This window comes from Sinohyriopsis cumingii, chromosome 4 (genome assembly GCF_028554795.1).
Source record: "Sinohyriopsis cumingii isolate HCF-2022 chromosome 4, ASM2855479v2, whole genome shotgun sequence".
Lineage (NCBI taxonomy): Eukaryota > Metazoa > Mollusca > Bivalvia > Unionida > Unionidae > Sinohyriopsis > Sinohyriopsis cumingii.
The window spans coordinates 85470802-85495420 of NC_142964.1; the positions used below are offsets into that span (position 1 = coordinate 85470802).

General features: G+C 32.7%; 1 protein-coding gene across 12 annotated transcripts in view; it reads right to left on the bottom strand.

Annotated features, from left to right (window-relative positions):
- Window positions 1-3966: 3966 nt before the first annotated feature.
- The window catches only part of LOC149801587 (tumor necrosis factor alpha-induced protein 8-like), an 83858-nt gene continuing 63205 nt past the window's right edge, over window positions 3967-24619 (bottom strand). For all 12 annotated transcript variants that reach the window (XM_089955821.1, XM_089955823.1, XM_089955827.1 and 9 more), the window contains one exon: window positions 3967-22796. In XM_089955821.1, coding sequence (XP_089811947.1) covers window positions 22225-22796 — 572 coding nt within the window. In that variant the 3' untranslated portion in view covers window positions 3967-22224. The remainder of the gene's footprint in view (window positions 22797-24619) is intronic.

Sequence of the window (24619 nt, forward strand, 5' to 3'; positions counted from 1 at the left end):
CAACAGCCACCACTAAATAAAGTTGATGGATACAAAGAACGTATTAGGTATGGTTTAAACATAGATGAAGGTCATTATAAATTAAGCCTCATTAAATAACCAGAGAAAGAACAGAATATTGTCTTATTATGAATTAGTCAAAGAAATAATAAAAATTTACATAAAAAAAGGGCAAACAAAATAAAATGTTCGCATCCAACAATATAGTTATACAAATAAAGGAGGAAGTGAAATCTTTAGATTAGAAAGAAAATGAAATATATGCATGGAATCACTAAACTAAAAAGTTCCTGAGCATATAGTGAAACAAACATTTAAAACAGATGAACTAACAGTTACAAACAGATAACCAGTAATAATTTATGATACTGTTTTGGCAGGATACGTTTTAAATCATGTCAGAGAACTACAAAATGATTTTAGAAAAGGAAATATTTGATTTTAAGAAAGAATTTGATAATTTACAAGAGAGTTAGAATCAGGTTGTTTCCAAATAGGAAATCAAATTTCACAATGAGCATAGTTTAGTCTTACTTTTGTGTTTGAAATTTGTTGCTGAAATCTTATGGCAATGTTTTCTCCCAAGTCATAGCACTCACCTAAATTTACAATTTCAGTTAACATATTTTTTAAGTGTCTTGTACAGTAGAAACTGCAATTCATGTACTAATCTGAATATGACCCCCTAAAATAAATATCACTTATGACCTTATACTTCAACTAAGTATAGATATTTCTTCTGTTGGTCCATTACTATTTTGCAGAAAGACGAAATCCCATCTTGTTTTATTATCTGCCTTAACATTTTGTTAATTTTTTCAGCAGTTATTTTTTTCCAGAATTCAACTCTTCCAGAGCAACATTAATATATATATGTTGTGAGCAAAACCACATCAGCTGGTGGACATTCTCCAAAGCCCTGATGTTCAATATTGTATTCTTCAGGAGTGCTTTCCATTTTTGCCCCCATTTCTCCAATCACTATTACAAGAAATATTAAAGTTATGGCAGATTTTGTAAAAGAATTAATATATATATATATATATATATATATATATATATATATATATATATATATATATATATATATATATATATATATATATAACAATGTTGGTTGGATTAAAAACTGATGGTTTTGATTCTGACAATAGTTTTCATATCTGAAAGTAAATGTGAAAGCTGGTTTTACTTGCTCTGGTATATGTTTATCTGATAAATGGGAGTGGGTTGATTTTTTGAAAACGAAAATAACATTATTTGTGGCTGGTCTAGGATTTATATGACCTAAACAATTTTATTTTACAGCTTAGCCTTGTTAATCATAGCCATTATTATTCTTAATAGTGTAGCTTTGTCAATCCTGGGCCTTAGTATATTTTATAGTCTTGCTTGGTTAATCCTATCCATTCATCTTCAATACAGTGTAGCTTTGATAATCATATCCATTAGTATTGGCAATGGTCTAGCTTTGTTAATTATAGACATTAGTATTCCTAATAGGTGAGCTTTGTTAATCCTAGTCATTATTATTCCGAATAGTCAACTTTGATAATCCTATTCAATAGTATTTAGTCTAGCCTTGTTAATCCTAGTCATTAGTATTCCTAATAGTTCAGCTTTGTTAATCATAGTCATTAGTATTCCCAATAGTCTAGCTTTATTAATCCTAGACATTAGTATTCCTAATAGTTGAGATTTGTTAATCCTAGTCATTAGTATTCCTATTAGTCTAGCTTTGTTAATCCTAGTCATTAGTATTCCTAATAGTCTAGCTTTGTTAATCCTAGTCATTATTATTCCTAATATTTTATCCTTGTTAATCCTAGTCATTAGTATTCCTAATAGTCTAGCTTTGTTAATACTAGTCATTATTAATCCTAATAGTTTAGCCTTGTTAATCCTAGTCATTAGTATTCCTAATAGTCTAGCCTTGTTAATTCTAGTCATTCGTATTCCTAACAGCCGAGCTTTGTTAATCCTAGTCATTAGTATTACTAATAGTCTAGCTTTGTTAATCCTAGTCATTATTATTCCTAATATTTTAGCCTTGTTAATCCTAGTCATTAGTATAGTCTAGCTTTGTTAATACTAATTATTAATCCTAATAGTTTAGCCTTGTTAATCCTAGTCATTAGTATTCCTAATAGTCTAGCTTTGTTAATCCTGGTCATTAGTATTCCCAATAGCCTAGCTTTGTTAATCCTAGTCATTATTATTCATAATATTTTAGCCTTGTTAATCCTAGTCATTAGTATTCCTAATAGTCTAGCCTTGTTAATTCTAGTCATTAGTATTCATAATAGCCTAGCTTTGTTAATCCTAGTCATTAGTATTCCTAATAGTCTAGCCTTGTTAATTCTAGTCATTAGTATTCCTAATAGCCTAGCTTTGTTAATCCTAGTCATTAGTATTCCTAATAGTCTAGCTTTGTTAATCCTAGTCATCAGTATTCATAATAGCCTAGCTTTGTTAATCCTAGTCATTAGCATTCCTAATAGTCTAGCTTTGTTAATCCTAGTCATTAGTATTACTAATAGTCTAGCTTTATTAATCCTAGATATTAGCATTCTTAATACAACGTAGCTTTGCTAATCAAAGCAATTAGTATTCTTACTATAGCATAACCTTGTTAATCCCAGCCATTAGCATTCTTAGCATAGCATACCATTGTTAATCCTATCCACTGGTATTCTTAACACTGTCTAGCTTTGCATATTCTAGCCATTAGTAATCTTGATAGTGTAGCTTTGTTAATCCTAACCATTTGTATTTTTAATACAGTGTAGCTTTGTTAATCCTAACCATTAGTATTCTCTATACAGTGTAGCTTTGTTAATCCTAACCATTAGTATTCTGGATAGTGTAGCTTTGTTAATCCTAATCATTAGTATTCTCAATACAGTGTAGCTTTGTTAATCCTAACCATTAGTATTCTCTAAACAGTGTAGCTTTGTTAATCCTAACCATTAGTATTCTGGATAGTGTAGCTTTGTTAATCCTAATCATTAGTATTCTCAATACAGTGTAGCTTTGTTAATCCTAAACATTAGTATTCTCGATAGTGTAGCTTTGTTAATCCTAAACATTAGTATTCTCGATACAGTGTAGCTTTGTTAATCCTAACTATTAGTATTCTTGATACAGTGTAGTTTTGCTTATTCTAGCCAATAGTATTCTTGATACAGTGTAGCTTTGTTCATATAACTTACATTTATCTATCATGTTTATACCACTCAGTGATGAGAACAATTATTTTTGGGTCATTCTATCTGAAATTTGTATCAATCATATTTAGAGAATCTGACAATTATAATGGAAACAGTTTTAGTCAAATGAATGAGAAATGATGGTTCTATGGAACAACACATCCATAAACTATACCTTTACATGACTTTGCAATAGACACAAAATCTTAAATGCTTCAAGTTGATAACACTGCCACTACCCGAGAGTAGTAGTATGTACTTATTTTTTGCCATCATCTAGTAACAGACAGGACTAAGATTTCTAGCATTTCATAAATTTAGATGCATTAAAACCTGAGTATGTGATTTGGGTTTATGTTACCAAGATAAAGTGGTCCCTCGCTATAAAGACCTCAGTACAACCACTGCCCCTCTCTTAATGTGGGTATGGTCATGGATCCAATTAATTTTTGTAAATTATATTTGGGGATTTTATTGCTACTTGATTTATTTCTTATAATAATTCTTGGCTCACAAAAAGCAATTATAATATGATTCTCACATCATTTAATGCACTCTGAGGGACTACCATGAGAAAACATTGCTCAAACATATCTCAATATAAGATTCCCTCACTTATAATGAGTAACTTTTGTGGACCCTATGAACAGTGTTTTAAGGAGAAGTGGTGAACTATGCCAGCTCAAATAGGTAAATTCTTGAAGCTTTTCTAAAGGATACATCTCAATAATGGACCAAAACTACTAGGACAATGAAACTGTGTGAATGAAAGTTTATTGAACAATATTGCATCATACAAGTAAATTGTGTAATAGTGTTTTATACCATACTACCATATTAAAGACTCTGCGTCATGTAACTTTTTGGACTTGCTTTAAACATTTTATACAATATTTGTACTTGAAACTAAATGAAATTGCAAATAAAACAGAAAAACAAGAATGAACATCAAATTACAACAGCAAAGAGGGCCTGGTGAATATTCACCTAATATATATATATATATATATATATATATATATATATATATATATATATATATATATATATATATATATATATATATATATATATATATATATATATATATATATATATGCTTGTGAGTCAAGTTAAACTGCAGACAACAAAGATCCTGATCTTTTGTTCCGTAATGCACCTGCAGATCAGAATCTATGTTGTTTGTTCTACTGATTATTCCTATTAAACTGCACAGACCAGAACTGCTGGTACATTATGTGATGGCAGATCTGGGTCTGTGCAGTAGAACTCATCTTATGAGTATACTGGGTGTATACTGGTGTTACATGTATTTGGAACAAAACTCGGAATCTATTGTAATTATACCGGTATCATGAAATAAAATGTTCAAAGGTCAGATCCTGCATTTTTTCAATGTGAAGAAATGTATGCTCTGAGGCTTTTTAATGCCTATCAGTTCTAGATTATATCTTAATTGACTCCATCACTTAAAGAAGCCCAAGTGGATCTGCGATCATTCATCTGGTAGACATCTGCCCAAAAACCACATGCAAGAGCATTTCAGAAATCTAGGTCAGCAGGATGCTGTCTGTTGACATGTGTTATGAAAACGACCATTTCAAGTTTTCTTTTTTGTATCTTCATCTCCTCATATGACTGCCCATCAGCCTCATCTGTCCAGTAATGAAAGATCCCTATGTCAAGAGGCCTTGTGTCAGAGTTGGTTTAATTCTATGAAGCATTTTTTTAATAGTTCAGTAAATACTTGTCTACTTTTAGTAACCATGGTGATAATGACAGCCTGTCATAATTTGTATAAATATGTAAGCTGTTCAAGAATGGACACTTAAATTTGGTCAAGTTCTGTGAAGTGGTTATTTAGATGCAGTTATTAAAGCAGTTTACATTTTTACCATCAAAAGTCATATTTGACAGCAGACTGGCACTAACTTTACAAATATCAAAATAGTTTATATAAAATTTTATCAAATATATTTAAATTCTTTTTGAGAAGTTCATTTAAACGATTTTCAATTCTAGCAATAATAGCTAGATTTGATTGTGAGCTGATATTATTTGCATAAATTAAAAGCCCTAAATACCAGAATGTTTCTTATTTAATCTTGCTAACTTCTATTAACCAGTTTCTGAGGCTTTATGGCAGATCAAGTTTGGTTGACTCTGCTAGGCAGTTTTGGAGGAATCAAAAATAGCAATCTTTGACACACGAAAAGGTAGGTTTTCCTATTTTTATTACAGGTGGCAATCTCATGGCAGATTGGCATCATTTGCAAAAATGTGCAAAGTCTTCATGATTATGATGCTTACTATGTCTAATTTAATAAAATTTTGTTCAGTGGTTTTTAAGAAGTCATTTGAAGTTTTTTTTGTTAAAAAAAACTTAAAGGCTTTTTGATTGGATGCTCTGTGCTTGAAATTGCTTTGGCATTTTGCTTGAGAAATGGTAAACAGCAATTAATGACAGATGTTGGACAATACATGATACACAACAGATGAGGCAGCATACAACAAGCTCATCTGGCCTTTTGGGGGGGTTCAATTTTGAGGTTTAATTTTTACCTTAACCATCTATCATAGGGGTTGTTTTCAGTACAAAGAGTACATGTTTAACTGAAGAGGATGGGGTGAATTTCAACTTATCTCACCCATATGATCTATCCTCAGGCTAAAAATTATGGGGTGAAATAGAATTCCCAGAAAGGAACTGACACTATTGGTCAAAAAGATCTTCAAGGATTCGAAGACAAGACTGCTGTTCTTTTTAATTGAGCACTGAAACCATCTGATAAAATTCTTGAGAAAATCCAATATACCAAATTTGGTTAAAAACTATTTTCTTATATTATATTTGAATTAACATATTCAGAATACTATAGTATAAAAAATGCATGCACTGACCTTCAAGTTGACCCCAAGGTCATTAAGGGCAAGTTTTCAAAATAATGCTATAAAGTGTGGATATGTTGGGGTGAGATATGTCTTATTTCCATTCAGAACTAATTATATGTTGCAAGAAGTGTTTTAATGAAAAAAAAGACCTATCAATGCCACCATTCATGCAAGATTTCCAAGATGACTAAGGTAACATACTGGAGGTCACAGAAGTATCATTTTTAATGGAACTAGCTATGTGTTTCCATAGTATTTTTAATGGAAACCCAATGTTGAAACAACAGTCCATTTAGCTATTTAAAGATTTTTGGATGGGCATCAATGCAGCCATTTTCAAGGTTGTATAACAGACCAACTAAATATTGCAAGAAAAAAGAAGTTTAAAAAACAAAAATGTTGGCAAGGTCATCTGCTCTGGAGAAAAATCTTGTACAATATTTGTCAAATTTTGCGAGATCACAATGGCATTCAAACCATGTGCCAAAATGACCAATCTGTAAGGAAGCCTACTGGTAACATAAGATTTTCACTATGGCATTCATAATGGAGAGCTGATGAGCTGTAAGAAAATTTTCAAAGTGAATAACATGCTGGCAATATAGGATGTCAGTTCAACATCGTTTTTGTTGACTGCCAAACAAACAAGATAAAATGTATTTTTGCCAACATGCCCATGTAGCTATAGGGGTTCAATTAAGAGAAGTAGCAATAGAACAATTTTTGGCACCCACACTGGAGGGCTGACTAGAACCATTTTCATTTAATGCCAAGCAGACATCACAAATCTTTTAGTGAAATCCATATGTATACATGGCCATCCATTCAGGAGATCTGCAAGGTGTCTACTATGGAAGTCTTGTTGGATGTCTGAGGAGGAACCTTTTTGATTTAGAACACAAATAAGTATCATGTGAAGCCCTTTGGTAAACAGTTAATGTCAATATGACTATACATTCAAAAATAGCAATAACACGGTTAGCATGAGGGTCAAATTGACAGTCATACTGAATGTCATATCAGTGCCATTTTAATTCTGGACCAACCTGATGTCATGATCAGTCTGTTAGTAAATACCTCATCCTGATTCTACCAACCATTAGTTATAAGATTTTCAAAATGGCCACTTTGCAGCCAGAATGGTTCTATGAGCTTGGCACCATTTTCATTCAGGACCTTCGAGACATCATAAGAAGTTCAAGTGGAGTAGTGACAAGATTTTCAAGATGGATGACATGGTCACCACATTTGATGTCCTGCATGTTCTCTTCATTTAGCTGCAACTTGATATTCAATATAGCCACCATGGTAGCCATATTGGATGTTAGACTGGCATCTTTTTGGGCCAACAAGATTTATTAAGAAACCTTTTAGTGCAGATGCTATGTCAATATGACCATCCATTCAGGAAAAGTAGAGATAACAAGATTTACTAGATGGCCACCCATGCAGCCATTTCTGATCTCAAATCAGTACCATTTTCATTTAGGACCAACTTGACATTATAAGAAATATTTATGTGAAAACAACATGTCAGTATGACCATCCATTCAGGAGGAGTAGTGGTAAGATTTTCAAGATGGCCACCTTTTTAGCCATATTGGATATCTGAGGGGCACCAATTTTATTGAGGAATAAACATAATCATGAGAAGTCTCAGTGAAAACTGCATAGCAATACAACTGTCTGTTGAAAGAAGTAGCAATAACAAGATTTTGAAGCAGACTGCCATAGTAGCGACACTGATGTTCAGATTGGCACCACTGTCATTCAGAATCATCTATTATAAGACATTTTTGTGTGAAAACCACATTTCCATTGCAAAGGCAGACTGGCAATAATAAGATTTTCAAGCTGACTGCCATAGTAGTTAAACTGCATGTCAGAGTGACACCATCTTCATTCAGAATCAGCTAGTAAGAAGTCTTTGTGTGAAAACCCCACATAAACTGCAATGGTTGAGTAGCCATAACAAGATTTTCAAGATGATAGCCATAGTGGTCATACATGATATCTGATGTTGACCATTTTCATTTGCAATGTTTTTTCATATAATCTTAAATTTCACCACAAAGGTTGGTTTATGCTTAACTATACAACCAACAGATACTTCCTATATTTAAATATGCAAATGTTTTACATATTTTACCTTTATCTGCAATGCTTAAAATTATTTGACATAATTCTTATTTATAATTTTTTAGCCGATTCTTAAGCATAAAATCATTATAAAAGTACAAGGTATTTTGTAAGAAAAATGAAAAGATAACAAATGTATGAACTGATTGTACATGAAGAATCAGAGACAATTCGGTAACAGGAATACTTTAACTGAACATTAGTTTTAATAATCTACGAATATAGTATCCAGTACAGATCAAATGAACAATGGTTTTAATAATGTATGAATCCTTTTATCCTCAAACTACTGAATATGGTTTAAAAAAATACATTCAAATTGTTCTGGCATAACTGCCTTTGATAATAAATTGTGGTAAAGGGAAGCAACCCAACAGATCATACTTGTCCCTGTGTTGATGAAATGTGTTATTAGATTTTGCACAAAACATACATTATTACCATATAACATTCTTTGCTTACCATTTGCATATCATTTAATAGGTGAACTGAGATAAATTTGCAATGTATATATGTAAATATTATTATAAACAAAAACAGTTAAGATCTGACATTAGAGTGAGCAGGATGTATCATCTTTGTTAAAGCATGAATTTTAACACCTCTTTCACAACAAACTCTTTTGACTCAGTCAATTAGCAATGAAGTTTCAGCCCTGAGATTGAGGTTGAAAATCAAACTAGAAATGAATGGTTATCTTTCAATTTATTCTCTTTCCATCCTAAAATAATTTCCAAACATTCCTGACATCAGTACGCACTTTTGTCATTTTTCACACACTACGGTACATATTTTTGCACCGGGATTGTGTGAATATGCTGCTTCATCTCTGATCTGTATTAAAAAGATGCCCAAGTAAAAGAATGGCCCTAGTATTATCAATTGTAAAGAAACATTGTAAAAGAAATTCAAAAGAATCCATATGTTTTGGGGGCAGAAAGAATGCATTTAAAATGTTTTTTGAAAGAAATGGTGTTAACATGGCAAATATGTATGGACAGATTCCTGATAGAAAGAGCCAATGTTGTAGGCCAAAATATTTAATATCAGCATACCATTGAAAAGCAAAGACAAGAAGGTCAGCCAATCATACATACTTATGAAATATGTGAATGCAAGACACAGCCCCCAATGTTTGTAACAAGATGGCACTGGACTAACTTGTTCCTTTCAGCAAGAGAGAAAATATGATAACAATACATTCATGGACTAAAAGGACTTTATTCCTGGAGCCTAGCTCATTTTCAAAGGAAATTCAGCTCCTTGGAATTACCACAGTAAACTAAACTTTGCCAATATCCTGAGACTAAATGAGGAAAAAAACTGCCTAATCTAGGATTAAATTCAGTCCTCCTTCTGCACAATACATTTAAAATCATAAATGTCCAGCATGATGACTATTCCCCTACAGGATCAAGAAATTAGAATTCTAGGAATGGCTACATCAACACAATATCACATACACAAAGGAAAGGTTAAAACTGGATCTTCTACAATTATGTCAAAGGAATACAACAGGTCCAGTATATACAACTGATGAATTCCCTTAAATAATGGCCATATCAAGTTCAGACTGCCTCCATACTATGGCAACATAACAAGGCATAATGTGATATAAAGATGAGGTCAAAATACTCACTGACCAAGTATTAATAGAAATTACCAACTGAAGATTTGAAAAATTCTGTGTGCATGTAAAAGATTGTGAGAAAAAATACTGGCAGACAGACACTGCTGTTGACGACTATAGGGAAACATAATATACTGAGGCAGTGATGATGAATATGATGATTCTGTTTGTGTATTTGATTCTAAGAATGAAGAAATTAATGCAGATTTTGCTTATGACTGGGACAGAGATATCAAAATATTCAGAGTATGTAGACACAGCTGATGACATGCTAGTACTTTGACCAAACATTAACAGCTTCTCATGATGAAGGTACAGCCACAGAGCATATCCAGCACTTTAACCAAAATTACAGAAATAGCTAACATGTGACTATAGTCTGAATATACCGCCTCGTTTGTTTGTACCCCCAAACCGATTTAAAAAATGAATAGCACAAATAATATAAAAGATGCACAGAACTTAGTTCATTTATTGATTAACGATTTCAAACCCGATTATGCCTGGGGCCTAACACAGTTATTGTCTGCACATTTCATTCCAAATGGAAGATTTCAGTGTAAAAGATGACTCTGCTAACCAGTCATTTCCAGTTCCTGGACAAGTTCATTTTTAGTGAAGGGGTGTATGCACGACTACACATGTACATAGAAGGAAAACACTACGTCATCTGCTTCCAATATTTACAATGTTGAATCAAGCAAAGGAAAAGAATGACAACTACAAATTTGCCTTTCACAGGGATTTATCAAGTGAAGTTATTTCTGTTCATGTGTTCAAAGGGATATAACTCTAAACTCTCAAAATTATGGTAATTATGGAATTATCCAGCAGTTACCAAATAAGATGAACTACTTCACTCTCTTGTCTAAGGATAACAGACTCACCCATAGTGTATGCAATATGGCACCAGGATAGTATGAAAGTCTGTTAAGGATGAAAGGTGCAGTGGATGCCAGTGTCAGGGCCATACTGGTCACAGTCAGGTTAGAAATTATAAATCAATGAATGAATTGACAAAGTTCTTGCACTTTTTATCACATTAAAGGTTTCCATTATTGAAATTGGTAGGGGGGTACAAATAAACGGGGAGGTATATTCAGACTATAAATACTACACTGACAGGAAATTGAGAATGAAACCAGAACATGGTATCAATTGAGGACGTCACTGAGATCAAGCCGATAATGATGTATAAATCAAAATGTTGTGGGTCTTTTTGTATTATGTAAAGTTAATGAAATACTTATTTCTTTTACTGTACGAAGAAGCATGAAAATGAGACATGAATATGTCTAATGGACACCATAGTTTTTTAGTACCAACCAGACATCATAAGAAATCTTTCAGTGAAAAGTCAATGTTTATATAATCATCCATTCAGGATGAGATGCAATAAAAAAATTTCGTACTAGGTATCTGTGGGGTACTGAACCCCGGCTGAGTCATACCAAAAACTTATAATAATGGTATTAACCGCTGCCTTGCTAGTGGCTCAGCATTAACAGGTTACTGTTAGAACTGGTCGGCCTGGTGTCAGAATAAGGTGACTGGGTGGAACATGATACTACATATCTGTGGCATAATGCCCCACTGCTAGACATGACTATAACCTGCAACACTGCAGACAATATAGTGATATGACTAAAAAATTGTTAAAGCTACATTAAAAATCTAAATCACACACACACACACACACCATTTTTATTTAGTAACAACTAGACATCAGCAGAAATCTCTTTGAGAAAAAAAACAACATGTCAATATGACCATCCATTCTTCTGGATTACAACAAGAACCTTGTGCTGCCGAATATGGCAGCCATACTGACTGTCATACTAGCACCATTTTCATTAAGGATCACAAGACATCAAGTCTTTTAGTCCAAAGTCCTTGCTGACTGGAGTAGTACCTACAAGGTTTTCAAGAAGGCCATATTGGATGTCCAAGGGGCACCATGTTCATTTTGGACAAACTAGACCTTTGGATGAATGTAAGAGGCAATCCTCCAAGTAGTTATAAAAGAAGAGCAATAATGAACATGTGCCAATATGCATGCAGGATGGATGGAGGATAATAGATCAAAGGACGTTCCAAAATTCTTTTCGTCTGTGTCTTTCAGAGATAAAAATTAAATAAAAATAACCTGAAATGAAAACATAAACACCATTAAACAACAAACAACAACAAACCATTACAAAACAAGAATTTTGCTAAATGCTATGTCATGCCTGTACTGCCTTTGTAATAATCCAAAACCCATAAAAGAAAGCATTTAAAGTCAACTGCTGTGACAGTAAAAGTAAGCATGAAGCATGTAAAGTAGACTGCTGAGACCACAACAGTAGGCATGATAAGGTCTCTGAGAAACTGAACTAAATGCAAATTTGAATGTAATCACTGGGGTGGGTGGGTGAAAAGTAGGTCACAATGATATTTGCCAAAAATAAGTAGGGAGTACCCTCCAAGATGAATACATCCAAGAAATTTCATGATGTACATACAATGGTGTCCAAGAAAATGAGCTAATGCAAATATGTAACACTGCTGTCAACAACTTTAATGTCATTAGAAAATATCACCATGTCTTACCTGTTTTAAAGCAAGATAAAAAAAGCCCCAAATTTTGTGCCAAAGTTGATGACAAAATTTGGTAATGACTCAATTTTAACGCATCTTTAACATGAGTTACCTCTGTTGCCCATCTTTTTACCATTATGCCGATAATATCTTAAACACGAGTTACCTCTCTTGCCCTTCTATCTACCATTATGCTGCCATTCCTGTCTGCTGCTGCCAAAACATTTCTCATTTAATGAAAACTGTATATTCAGTTTATGTTTTCAGAGTGCTCCATTTAGATTTATAATGGACTCAACTGCTTTTGTATTTTATTGCAAATTGATCTCAGATGACCTATACACATGGTATGGATACATCAATATTTATTACAATCATTTACACAACTGTCAATGGCAATAATCTGATACAGCATGCATGTACTCGTATATATTTCAGTTGGAATGCATAATTACACATGTATATGCAAGACCTGGACATCATATAACTTGTCTGTACAAATTTACATTTATATAAAACTTTAAATTAACACTTATCTGGAAAAATAAACTCTCAAAATGATCAAGTAAATATAATCTTTTGATTAATTAAGCAGATTTTGCTCAGCAATGAATGAAATATAACTGAATAGGCTTTGTTCACCAAAATATACATTGGTTCCTTCAATATTGCTGCAGGTTTTGTTAAGAAATGTATGCATGTTCCAAACATAAAAAGACAACATTCAAGAATTTTGCCCTTCATAAAATAAATGATACTACCTAGATCATACCAAGAAAACAAATGTTTTCCTTTTTGATGCAAATTTTCTCACAAGTACCAGCAAATTTATTTTGTATATAACTTTTCACTCAGTCTAAGAGAAACTACTGGAACACACACAAACACACAAGCATGAAGCTTTTTAAATTTTGTCTGATGTTAAATTGTATGCCTTGTATATCCTTTAAATAAGAAGGTCTTGTAATAACAAGCAACGATGATGAGTGATTAATAACTACTTGATTATATATATATATATATATATATATATATATATATATATATATATATATATATATATATATATATATATATATATAAAATTACTGCAATACTACACATCATACAGCATTTACGGTGGACTTGAAGTTTTTCCAGCTTACTTTTCACAATTTGAACTATTTGTATGAACTTACACAATTCTAATTTTTAACATTAAAACAGGTGGATGCAATTGATCAATTTTGTTGTCCCCTGCCTTTTTGATAAAAGTGAGTGAAACATTGTTTTTCCAACAGGATCCATCCACCAACCTCTGGGATATAAAGAAGGATTTATGTGCCTTTCTGCATATTGTAAGAGGTGAATAAGTTGGATTAATGTAATGATGTTTCAGCTGAGAAGGTCTTGGACATTTCATAAAAGTGTAGCTTATATCAACAAGAAAGATAATGCCTGCATGTCCAGTCCATAATCAATGCATTAGTGTAAAATGCGTGACCTCAACTCCAAAGTCAAAAGGGGAGAGTGCAGATATCACAGAATGAAAGGTCTGACCTTCATAATGATTCAAGTGGTTTGGAGATATCAGCAAATTAAAAGTTTGACTAAAACCTTAATGCATATATTTTAAGACTTTGACCTTCACTTCAAGGTCAAAGAGATAAGCATGCATGTCACAGAATAAATGCCTTAATTATTATAATGATTCTTCAAAGAATGAACAAAATCTATCATGGAGTTTAGGAAATATTAGTATAAGCAAATTATAAAATCTTTAACAAAACCTAAATGTAAAATTTTATGAATGTGACCTTGACTTTAAAGTCAAGTGTCAAGAATGCATACCTCTGTATGAATTGTCTAGGTTTCACTGTGATTTTCATAATGATTCAGGCCAAGTACAATAAGAATTTAAAATGGGGTTTAAGAAATATGAGCAAGGAAAAGCTTTGAACAAAATCCTCAAAAATTGTTAACATCACCAGTGGAAATGGGACTGTAATGTCTTGCTTTCTACAAACATAGGCTTGACACAAGTGTGACTTTGTATCTGAAGGATTTTGTTGCCCTTCCCTGTATGTTTGTTTTGTACGCCTTTCTGGGGATACCCAAACTTATTCAGCACTATATAACCACACAAACACACACACATGACATACCAATGTCCAAACTATTCATTCATTTATTCATTAATTCATTCATAAATCATACTTTATATTACACCATGGAGCTTTTATGCTACTGAAGATAAGTATAACACTGGCTACTGTGTTACATATCAGTTTTAATAATAATAATGATAATAATAATAATAATAATAATAAGCAAGGATGGTAATGGCCAAAGATCTGCATGGTTTTTAAATTTTTAATTTCTGCCTCTTTAGCTCTGGAGCTGATTAATGATTAACAGAGAGGATGAAAATTGGCACATTGGTATATCTGAACAGCTGATTAAAAAAAAAGGGATGAAACTTGGTACAGTTGAACCCCGCTATAATGCGATAATTGGGGTCCACAAAATTGGATCGCGTTAATATCGGGGTCGCGTTAATGCGGGGTTTTGCAGTACTACTTTTTTGAGAGAACAACTCATTGGCACATATACATGTATTCATGTCTACGGTATATGATGAATAGGGTATCAACACCGTTTACTATCGTGCAGTCGTGGCATTCAGTTCATCTATAATGCATGCAATTCCACTTAAAAATTGCACACAGATTTACAATATTCAATATTTTTTCCCCTAATCATTGTATCTGAATTCAACGTCTAATATATAGCATAAACATAGTATCAACACAGTTTACTTACCGTCTGATATCGTACCGTCGGGGCTTGAAATTAATCCATAAAATATGTAATTCCGTTGCAAAAATTGCATACATATTTAAACTATTCAATAATTTTGTCACACATCATTATGTGTCTGAATTCAATGGTAAAACTTGACAGCAAAATTAGGTTAAGAAAGACGAAGCACGTGTACGGTTCATTACGTTACAGGATATATGAACGGTGTCTGTACAAATTTCATACTGCTAAAATTTTCTCATATGCGTTTCCGTGTACATTTATCCACTGCAAATTTCTAATAATTAACACTTGTACGCCTATTCGTTTGAACTACTACAACAGAATAATTACAAATCAACACATGCTTTCAGCGTACATGTAACTTTTACTTCAGATTTTGTGACTATCGAAAGAAACGTGTGATAACTACTATACTAATCATGGCGCAAAGTGCAGAGAACGATTTGCATTTGTGAACTTGCTTTTCCATAACGGTAAAATATTTTTTTATAAAAAATAGGATATTAATAACGAGTTCATAAACAAACACCATACCCATGTAAAACCCGAGAACTATGTGCAGTAGGCCTGCATTGGTCACGAGTCACTTTTTAAAGAAAAATGTAAAGCTGAACGCATGTACAATTTCATACCCTTTCAATTTCCAGCTAATAAAGCGGGCATTATTTACTGGTCAACTGATTGCGTCTAATAACACCACCAAGCCCAGCAAACATGTTGGCGGCTTTCGTTTGTTGATGTTTATTAAATTGTGAGAATCTTTTATCAACCACCGCATTGTCTGCCGATTGGTTGTGTATGCAGTTAAAGAAGAGACACATGTCGGATATTGTTTGAGCAATGATTGTATACAGAATTAATTGAAGACAATCACAAAGACAACTTACTGGCTTTACTCATGGACCAGTAATAAGTAACATTTCCGATAATGTTTATTTTGGCATAAGACTTCAAGAACCTGGCGAAATTGTTGCATTTCAGAAGCCAAGCCACGATTCTATTATATTCAAATTCATAAGCGAATTCTTCCGCAAAATGATAATAAACGTTTTACACACTATTTCTCTTACTTTAAAAAAAGTATTTTTTCCGGGTACGAGAAAAATACACGTACATGTATTTAAAATTTCAGGAACCACGCCACAATCATATTATATACCGTATTGTATTCAAATTCATACACGATCTCTTTCCCAAAATGAAAATCATTTTTTTTGCGCAAACTGCAGAGAACGAATTGCGTTTGTGAACTTGCTTTTCCATAACGGTAAAATATTTTTATAAAAACAATAGGAAATTAATAATGAGTTCATAAGCCAACCCCATGCACATGTAAAACCCGAGAACTAAGTGTAGTAGGCCTGCAAACGTCACGAGTTACTTTTATATATTTTTCATACCCTTTCAATTTCCAGCTAATAAAGCGGACATTATTTACTGGTCAACAGATTGCGTCTAATAACACCACCAAGCCCAGCAAACATGCTGGCGGCTTTTTTTTTTTTTTTTTACTGGATCAGTAATAAGTAACATTTCCGATAATGTTTATTTTTGGCATAACACTTTAAGAACCTGGTGATATTGTTAAATTTCAGAAGCTATGCCACGATCGTATTATATTAAAAATTATACGCAAACTCTTCCCCCAAAATGATAATAAACGTTTTACACCCTATTTCAGGAACCACGCCATGATCATATTAAATTGGAATCCATACGCTATCTCCTCTCCATAATGATACTAATTTATTTATATACTATTTCATGTACTTTGGGAAAAAAATATTTTTTTCATGTGCGAATATACGAAATTTCGGGAGCCACGCCACAACCGCGTTATATCCGAATTCGCGTTAAATCGGGGCACGTTATAGTGGGGTTCCACTGTACATAAATATATCTTCACTCAAGGATGTGTTGGGTATCATGGCTTAGGTCACATCTTGACAGTCAAATTACTGACAAAAAAATCCTTCCTCAAACACCAAGAGGTATATATTCACCAAATTTGCTGACAAAATAAAAAAAGAAAGAGATTAATCACATAAATTCAAAAACAAAAAAAATCTCTCATGTGCATCAAGGTATCTGTTGATTAAAAAAAATATCACATTTGTTGTCCAAGTTATTTCTGATTGAAAACAAAAAGCTAATATAATAATGTGGAAATGAATAAGCTAACCCTTAACTGAAGTTTGTGTTTCATTATGAATTTCAAGCTTCAATTCAAGATGATACAAACTTTGTTCCACTTTTATTTTACACCATACCATGCTGTTATCATCATCATTATTATTATTATTATTATTAGCATTATTATTATTTCCAAATGATCTAAAAAATTGAAACCTGCTAACCAGAAATTTTCATATTCAGTTACATTGGTCATTGTTTCTTGTACTCATTCATGATTTGCAACATGCCACATCGATAACTTCTGTAATGAAGAATACAAGTACAATTATAGAACATAACGACGCATAAACTATTCCTGTGACTCTACATACACCTGTTGTAAATGAAAGTTTCAAAGCAATCTACATGTATCCACAGACTTGTGCATTTCAAATTATGTAAATTTTGCATTACAGTGATTTGATATGAATTTCTTTTTTAAATTTAATGTTTTCACTGAGAATTAAAAATATCAAAATGTCTAAAGCAAAAATTAGTATTTCATTATTTTTGCTAAAATTAATGGAATTAAAGTTAAATGAATTATGTATTTTTCAACGAAAATTAAAGGCAGTGAAACCAAAATGATTGAGCTAGCAATTTGGAGTTATGTGACCACTCTTGGGAATGCAACAACTGCGTAAGTCAAGGGTCTAGCTGTACATAACTTGCTACTTTACCAGTAACTGATTTCTGGAGTTTAAGGAGACTCCAATCCAAAATCGGCAACTGGAATACTAGACAAAAGAGAGACTCCTGCTGACATTGTGGAAAACAAGTTACACCAAATATTTTCTCACATCTGGGGCTCTTATTCTTTCTTTTATCATGTAAAAATAGGGCTCTATCAGCAATACTATTTTAGAAACACATGAGAGAACACATGTAAACAACATATGTTTGAATCGAAGTCAACTTGTAAGCTATGCTATGCACAGCCTACTTAAAGCAGTAAAATGCTTAGCACAAATATTCAACTTTTCTTGACTATAGCAGTCTTACTTTTATACCACTGAATAATGCCAGCTTGTTTTTTCCTCTGTTTTAATTTACCAATAACCATGGTCAGGCCATGCCAAATAGAATACTGCATTCTGATTGGTCAAATGAAATAAAACAAAACTGCATTTATGGAAATTTTCCTAAAGGATGTACAGCTTCTAGTATCAGTATCCTAAGCAAATCTGCATTTAGTATTGAAGGAAAAGTTCCAATACTGTGTACTCAAATTTCACAATGCCCAGGAAAATGAGGTGGGGTTGGGGCAGTAGGCACATTCTCAGTCCTGACCAATAGTTCATCGACTATTACTATTTTGGATACCAAAGGTTTAGTCATGTTGGCCACTTCAATTACTCATGCCCTAATTATTTTCTTGAGTTTTCTGACATATTAATACATATAACATGATCACATGCTTATAAGATCGTCAAAACAGCTGGTGGATTAGATACAATTAGTCATTATTTCTCTTGAATACATACTTTTAATATATTAGTATCAGTATGTCATACAAATGCCAGGAGAAGTTACATTCTGACACTATATTTTCATGTAGCATCCTTGAAAATTAAAATAGTGTATCTTAAATTCTACTAATTCTAAACATCTTGAAACAATAACTGTATCTAACAATAACTAAATCTGAGAGAAAATTGAACAATTGTCAAATTTTATAATGCCTACCACCCAAAACATACTCATACCCTCAGTATACATGCTTGCTACCCTGTTTTACAAACAGACAAAATCCTATGGAGTGACTGTTGATTACATTATTGGCACATAAAAATTGATCCAAATAATTATCATGAATCAACATTCTTTTTTCTCATGTCCCTGAGTTTTTTTAATTCTAGCTGAATCCCTGAAAAGGACTGATGCTCAACTATCCAAAAAGAATTTCTAGAAATTCAAGATGAGATCATTCTTTTTAATTACCAGGTATTAAAATCATCTCTGATAATAACGATTATTTTCATTCAGGATGAACTAGATATCATAATTAGTCTTCCAGTGAAAAATCCATATGGACAAGACTTTCCGTTTAAATGGAGCAGCAAGAAGATTTTCAAGATAGATGTCATGGTGGCCATACTGGATGTCAAATTGGTGCCAATTTCATTTAAGATGAAATAGACATCATACAAGTCTTATGCTAACAACTCCCAAGCTGATAAGACTATCAATTAAGTAGAAGTTGTTGTTGTGGGGTTTAACTCCATTTTTCAGCACATGATAGGCTATACATGGCGGCCAGTATTAATGGTGGAGGAAGAACCTGGGAAAACCCAGGAAAGAGCCACTGACCCACAAGAAGCTACTGGCAAGCTTTCTTACATAACTACATTGGCTGAATCCGAGACTCTAACCGGCGCAGACAGAGGTGAGATGGCAGTGATCCGTAACAGAGAGCGCTTTAGACCACTCGATTAAGTAGAAGTAGCGATAACAAGATTTTTTTAGATGGCAAATGTGGCAGCCATATAGGATGATAGACAGTACCATTTTCATTTCGGACCAATTAGACAGCATAAGAAGTCTCCCAGTGAAAACCACACGTCAATATGACCATCTGCTCAGGAGAGGAAGCAATTAAAAAAACTGGGAAATGGCTCATAAGAAGTCTTTTACTAAAATCTACATGCTGACATGACCATCCATTCTAGAGGAGCAGCAATAATAAAATTTTCTAGATGGCTGCTGTTGTTGCTATATTTGGTGTCTGCTGTTGAATTTCCATTTAGGTCCATCAATAACAATATTTCTAATGTTTCAGGACAATCCTCCCAGTAGTGATAACACACTTGTGTAAATGGACAGATGGGTGTTGGATGTAGGAAAAAAGACAACAGACCATCCCCCACAAGCTGTTCTACTCTATAACCAGTATAGTTAAAAATAATGCAAAATTTACGATAATGAAATGGCATCACAAGATTTTATGGCTCTTCTAATAAATAGTGATGATAATATTTTTGAATACATTTACAACAGAGTCAATAAAATAAAAAAGAAAATTCAAGCGAGACGTAAAATGCTGGGCAAGTTATTAGTATTTTGGGGTGTTTTTGAAGACATTGTTTATCATGCACTTGTATCATGGTCAACAAACCAACAAAAACGACATTGTGGCACATGCAACTGTACACAGTTGACTCATAAATTACTTGCAAGGTAGTAAAGCAGAGTTCTGAGAGTACATGCTTTCATTTTCCAAGTGTCACTATAGGACTATTAGTACATGATGTAAAACCTTGTCTACCTATTAAAGTGCAGTAGATCCAATAAAAATTAAGAATCCATCTAAACAACGTACATGTTTACAAATTGAGGAAAAGCATGTCTCTTCCACAAAACTACTGCCACAATCACTATGTGGAAATAATACAATTTTTACATAATAAACACAACAGTTTCCCAAAAAATTAAACATGCCAAATTGGATGATATTTAATCTGGTGAAATGACTACTCTTTTACAATGTTACACTTTGTAATTACCTGCTCATTATGTTAGACCACATTTAGCTATGGGAAGAAATGTAGCTTTAAGTACACGATTGCAGTCCATTCTGTTTCTAAAGTACAAATGACAAGTGCAATATAGTCTGATTCTATACAATAAAAAGGAACACCAAACTAAATGTCTAATTTTAATAGATTCCTTGCTATATATACTATATTTGGCTAAACATTGGTTTCTAATGATGATATAAAACTGTGATAAGTTGCATAGGCTGAGCAAATACGATTAACCAAAATCGTTAATTTGGCCGCAAGTAAATTCCCATATAAGCCAAGCAAATTTACATAATAAATATTTTCATCCTTATCAGCATACAAATCATCATTAAGTTCAGTGTTATTCTATTGGCCAAATTTTTAATTTATTTAACAGAAAAATCGCTGATAAGCAGCAAAGGAATTTATCTGATTGTGTATATTTCCAGCAATCAGAATTAACATTAAGATGAACACATTTTCATCTTGGCCAACAGATAAATCAAAAACAAATTTTATAATTGCTCCATAACATATAAATAGGAATCTCGTACCCTGTATATGACAAATAAACAATGCTTATCATGCATGGGTGTTTGTGTGCCACTTATTTCATTCCAGCCACATTAACCCAGTTAATAGACCTATGGACTCACAATCCAAGAGTCACATGTCTGATACCAGCCCAGGCCAGCTTGGGCTGGTTACCTTCATGAGTCCATGGGAAAGGCACTTAGCTTCCTTTTCAATGGCACAATATCAACAATAACACGTAAAGGTGCCAAAAATAAACCAACATCATCATTCCAGATCGATAATTCAATCTATCACAAAAAATGATGTTTAAAATATTTTGTTTTAACAAGGCTGTTCAAAGACATATGGCAAAGTATCAAGGGTTATTTATACTGGTTGTAATGTGGCCAAGTGTAAATAAGAGTTAGCCATTAACACATTAACTAACTCTGAAAGGGTTAGTGATACACAACATTGAACATTTAAAAGTCTGCTTTGGTTAATGTAATACCTTTTTTATTAGTACCGGTATCCTCATTAATAATTTCTTTTATACAAAACTCTTTCTTGAAATGATGGGAAAAATGAAAAAACTTAAATGTAAATGTTTACCAAGAATTACAGTTCAGATACACCTGTTAACAGTAGCAATTATACATGAAATTTTCATACTATAATACATTCTTTCAATAATTTTTTTTAAAAATTGCAGCCATTATACATAAATTCCTTCATCTACATGTTTACAGGCACTATGAACAAAACCAATGTATTTTTATAAATTGCCTTCATCCATTAATTTGTTCATATCTACTACAATTTTGTCCATGTATTCTTTGTACTTTCCATTTGACTGAAATATAGCATCCATTAACTCTTCTTTGTTAAAAGAGTCAAATACATGGTCCACCCTCGACTTTGATTTGTCTGTCAAATGCCGTGCTATCAACTGCTGCAAGAGCTGTCTACATTCCTCCACAGCACTTCTTAAGAACCCTTTATCATATGTAAAATCCACCTCATAAAAGCTCACTACTGTCATGCATAGTGAATGAAACTTCTGTTTAAATGTATCAGCCACCTTTAATTCTTCTGCATTGAGTTGATCATTTCGGTACAAAATGCCAATCTTGATAACGGTTTTAATTATATATTTTAGCACCTTCTCTGCATCCTTTTTGTTTCCCATGAATTCTTTCAGGACTTTGTGCACATTATCCAGGACATGGCCTGTTGTCTCGTCTATGAAAGCCTTGGCTATCTTTTTGCTGGACATTTTTCCCAGAAGCTTCTTCTGAGCTCGTAGACCGAGACCTTTTGAATCAAAGCCTGCCCCTGGCTCAGCCACTGACAAAGTAAGATCAAAATGTATTATTTACTGCTGAATATAAACCATTTATCAACTTTCATTTGAATATGCATAATAGGTTAGCATAAGTCTAACTTATCATACAGAAATGAATTGGTCCAGCAACCAAGTGCGTGACATTTATATTTAACACTTCACTGACTGCCAAGTCTTCTTAAAATTAAAAATTCCTGAAATGGTCATTGTGTTGACAAATTTTGGTTGAACGACTTGTTATTAAATTGTCCAGAAACCTTCCTAATTCTGAAAGTCTGCTTATTGCATTATTTTTCATTCATTTTTGAGAATTCAATTTCTCAGTGACAATATGTCCTTTGAGTATAAAATTTTGGAAATAACTGCCATGTCATAAGAAAAATGAGACTGCTCTCCATTCCAAATTTTGCACGATCCCCAAATACAGTAATCATAAGTATCTGAGGATTTCAAACAAATTACACATTGATGGTAATCAAACTTATTTGACGCTGATTCCATCCATTACAGACTAACACTTTTTACATTGATTCATTGACATAATTTTGGTGTTTACTTGCGAGATATGTGGGAAATTTGCACATTTTTCCCATTCTACTTCATTTTTCTTCACTAAACTTACCAAACATGTCTGCAATTTGTTCAATGCGTTAAATATACACAATACACCAAAAACTGGACTGCTTACCTTGATTTAAACAAGTCAATGTTATATCAGATAAATATTTTCTATGGAGTTGGAAATTCATTGTTTCAATATGAAATCTTTTGTTGTTTTCTTCAGATGTCAATAAATATATATTCCAAAATCTTGATAAAGGTACATACAGACCTTGTATATACTAGTGAAACCATTAAATACACAAAAATAGGAAGGGGCAGACTATACTGCAGTAAATAAAGATGCAGCAGTAAAACAACTTCCCTAGCAAAGTACATCAAGTCAGGAAATGTAATTGGCATTGTGATAGTGTTTACAAGTTCCTCTTCATGGCCATAAAAGCTACTTATATATATATATATATATATATATATATATATATATATATATATATCCTTTGTGAATAATGACATTGGCTACATGAAATGCCATAAAATATATATCCTTTGTGAATAATGACATTGGCTACATGAAATGCCATAAAATAATGCACAATACCTGTGATAACATATAAATGACAAATGTTTCAGGTACTTAGACTTGGCAGTACTAGCTAACATCAAATAATTTTCCACCAAAGATACCAATCCTGCTTCCAAATATTTGAGATCTTCAAATGTAGTGAGTTTTATGGAATTATTTCTCTGCAATTTATTTATTAAACTTGAACACATTTTTTGTAAGAAATATATTTTCTTAGAGTAAAATCAATATTAGGAAGAAGAAATACACTTACTTGCCAAGATATTCTATATCTGTGTCAAAAACTTCTGATACTAAATTACCATAACACGTAATTTATGCTGTGCATTGTCTCTATCATAGATGCATCTAACAGTCAGAACAACTCCTCCACTCTCATCATTATCTAAGTATCTCAAAAGTGCAATGATTTTAAAAACTTGATATTATAGCACGTTTTTCTATAGTGTTACTTGTTATATTTCTATTGTATACTTTTTCTTTTGCTATAAATCATAAATTATTCATTGTAATGCCTAATGAGTATTATTTTGCTAATACTGATAAATGGCTCTTTTGAAATGTATACATCATGGATTCAAATTCTTCTTATCTGCTTTACATTTTTTGCATGTGGCTAACAAATTTATAACATAGCATAATAAGTGAATTTCATTACTATGACCAGAGCTAGCTTATAAT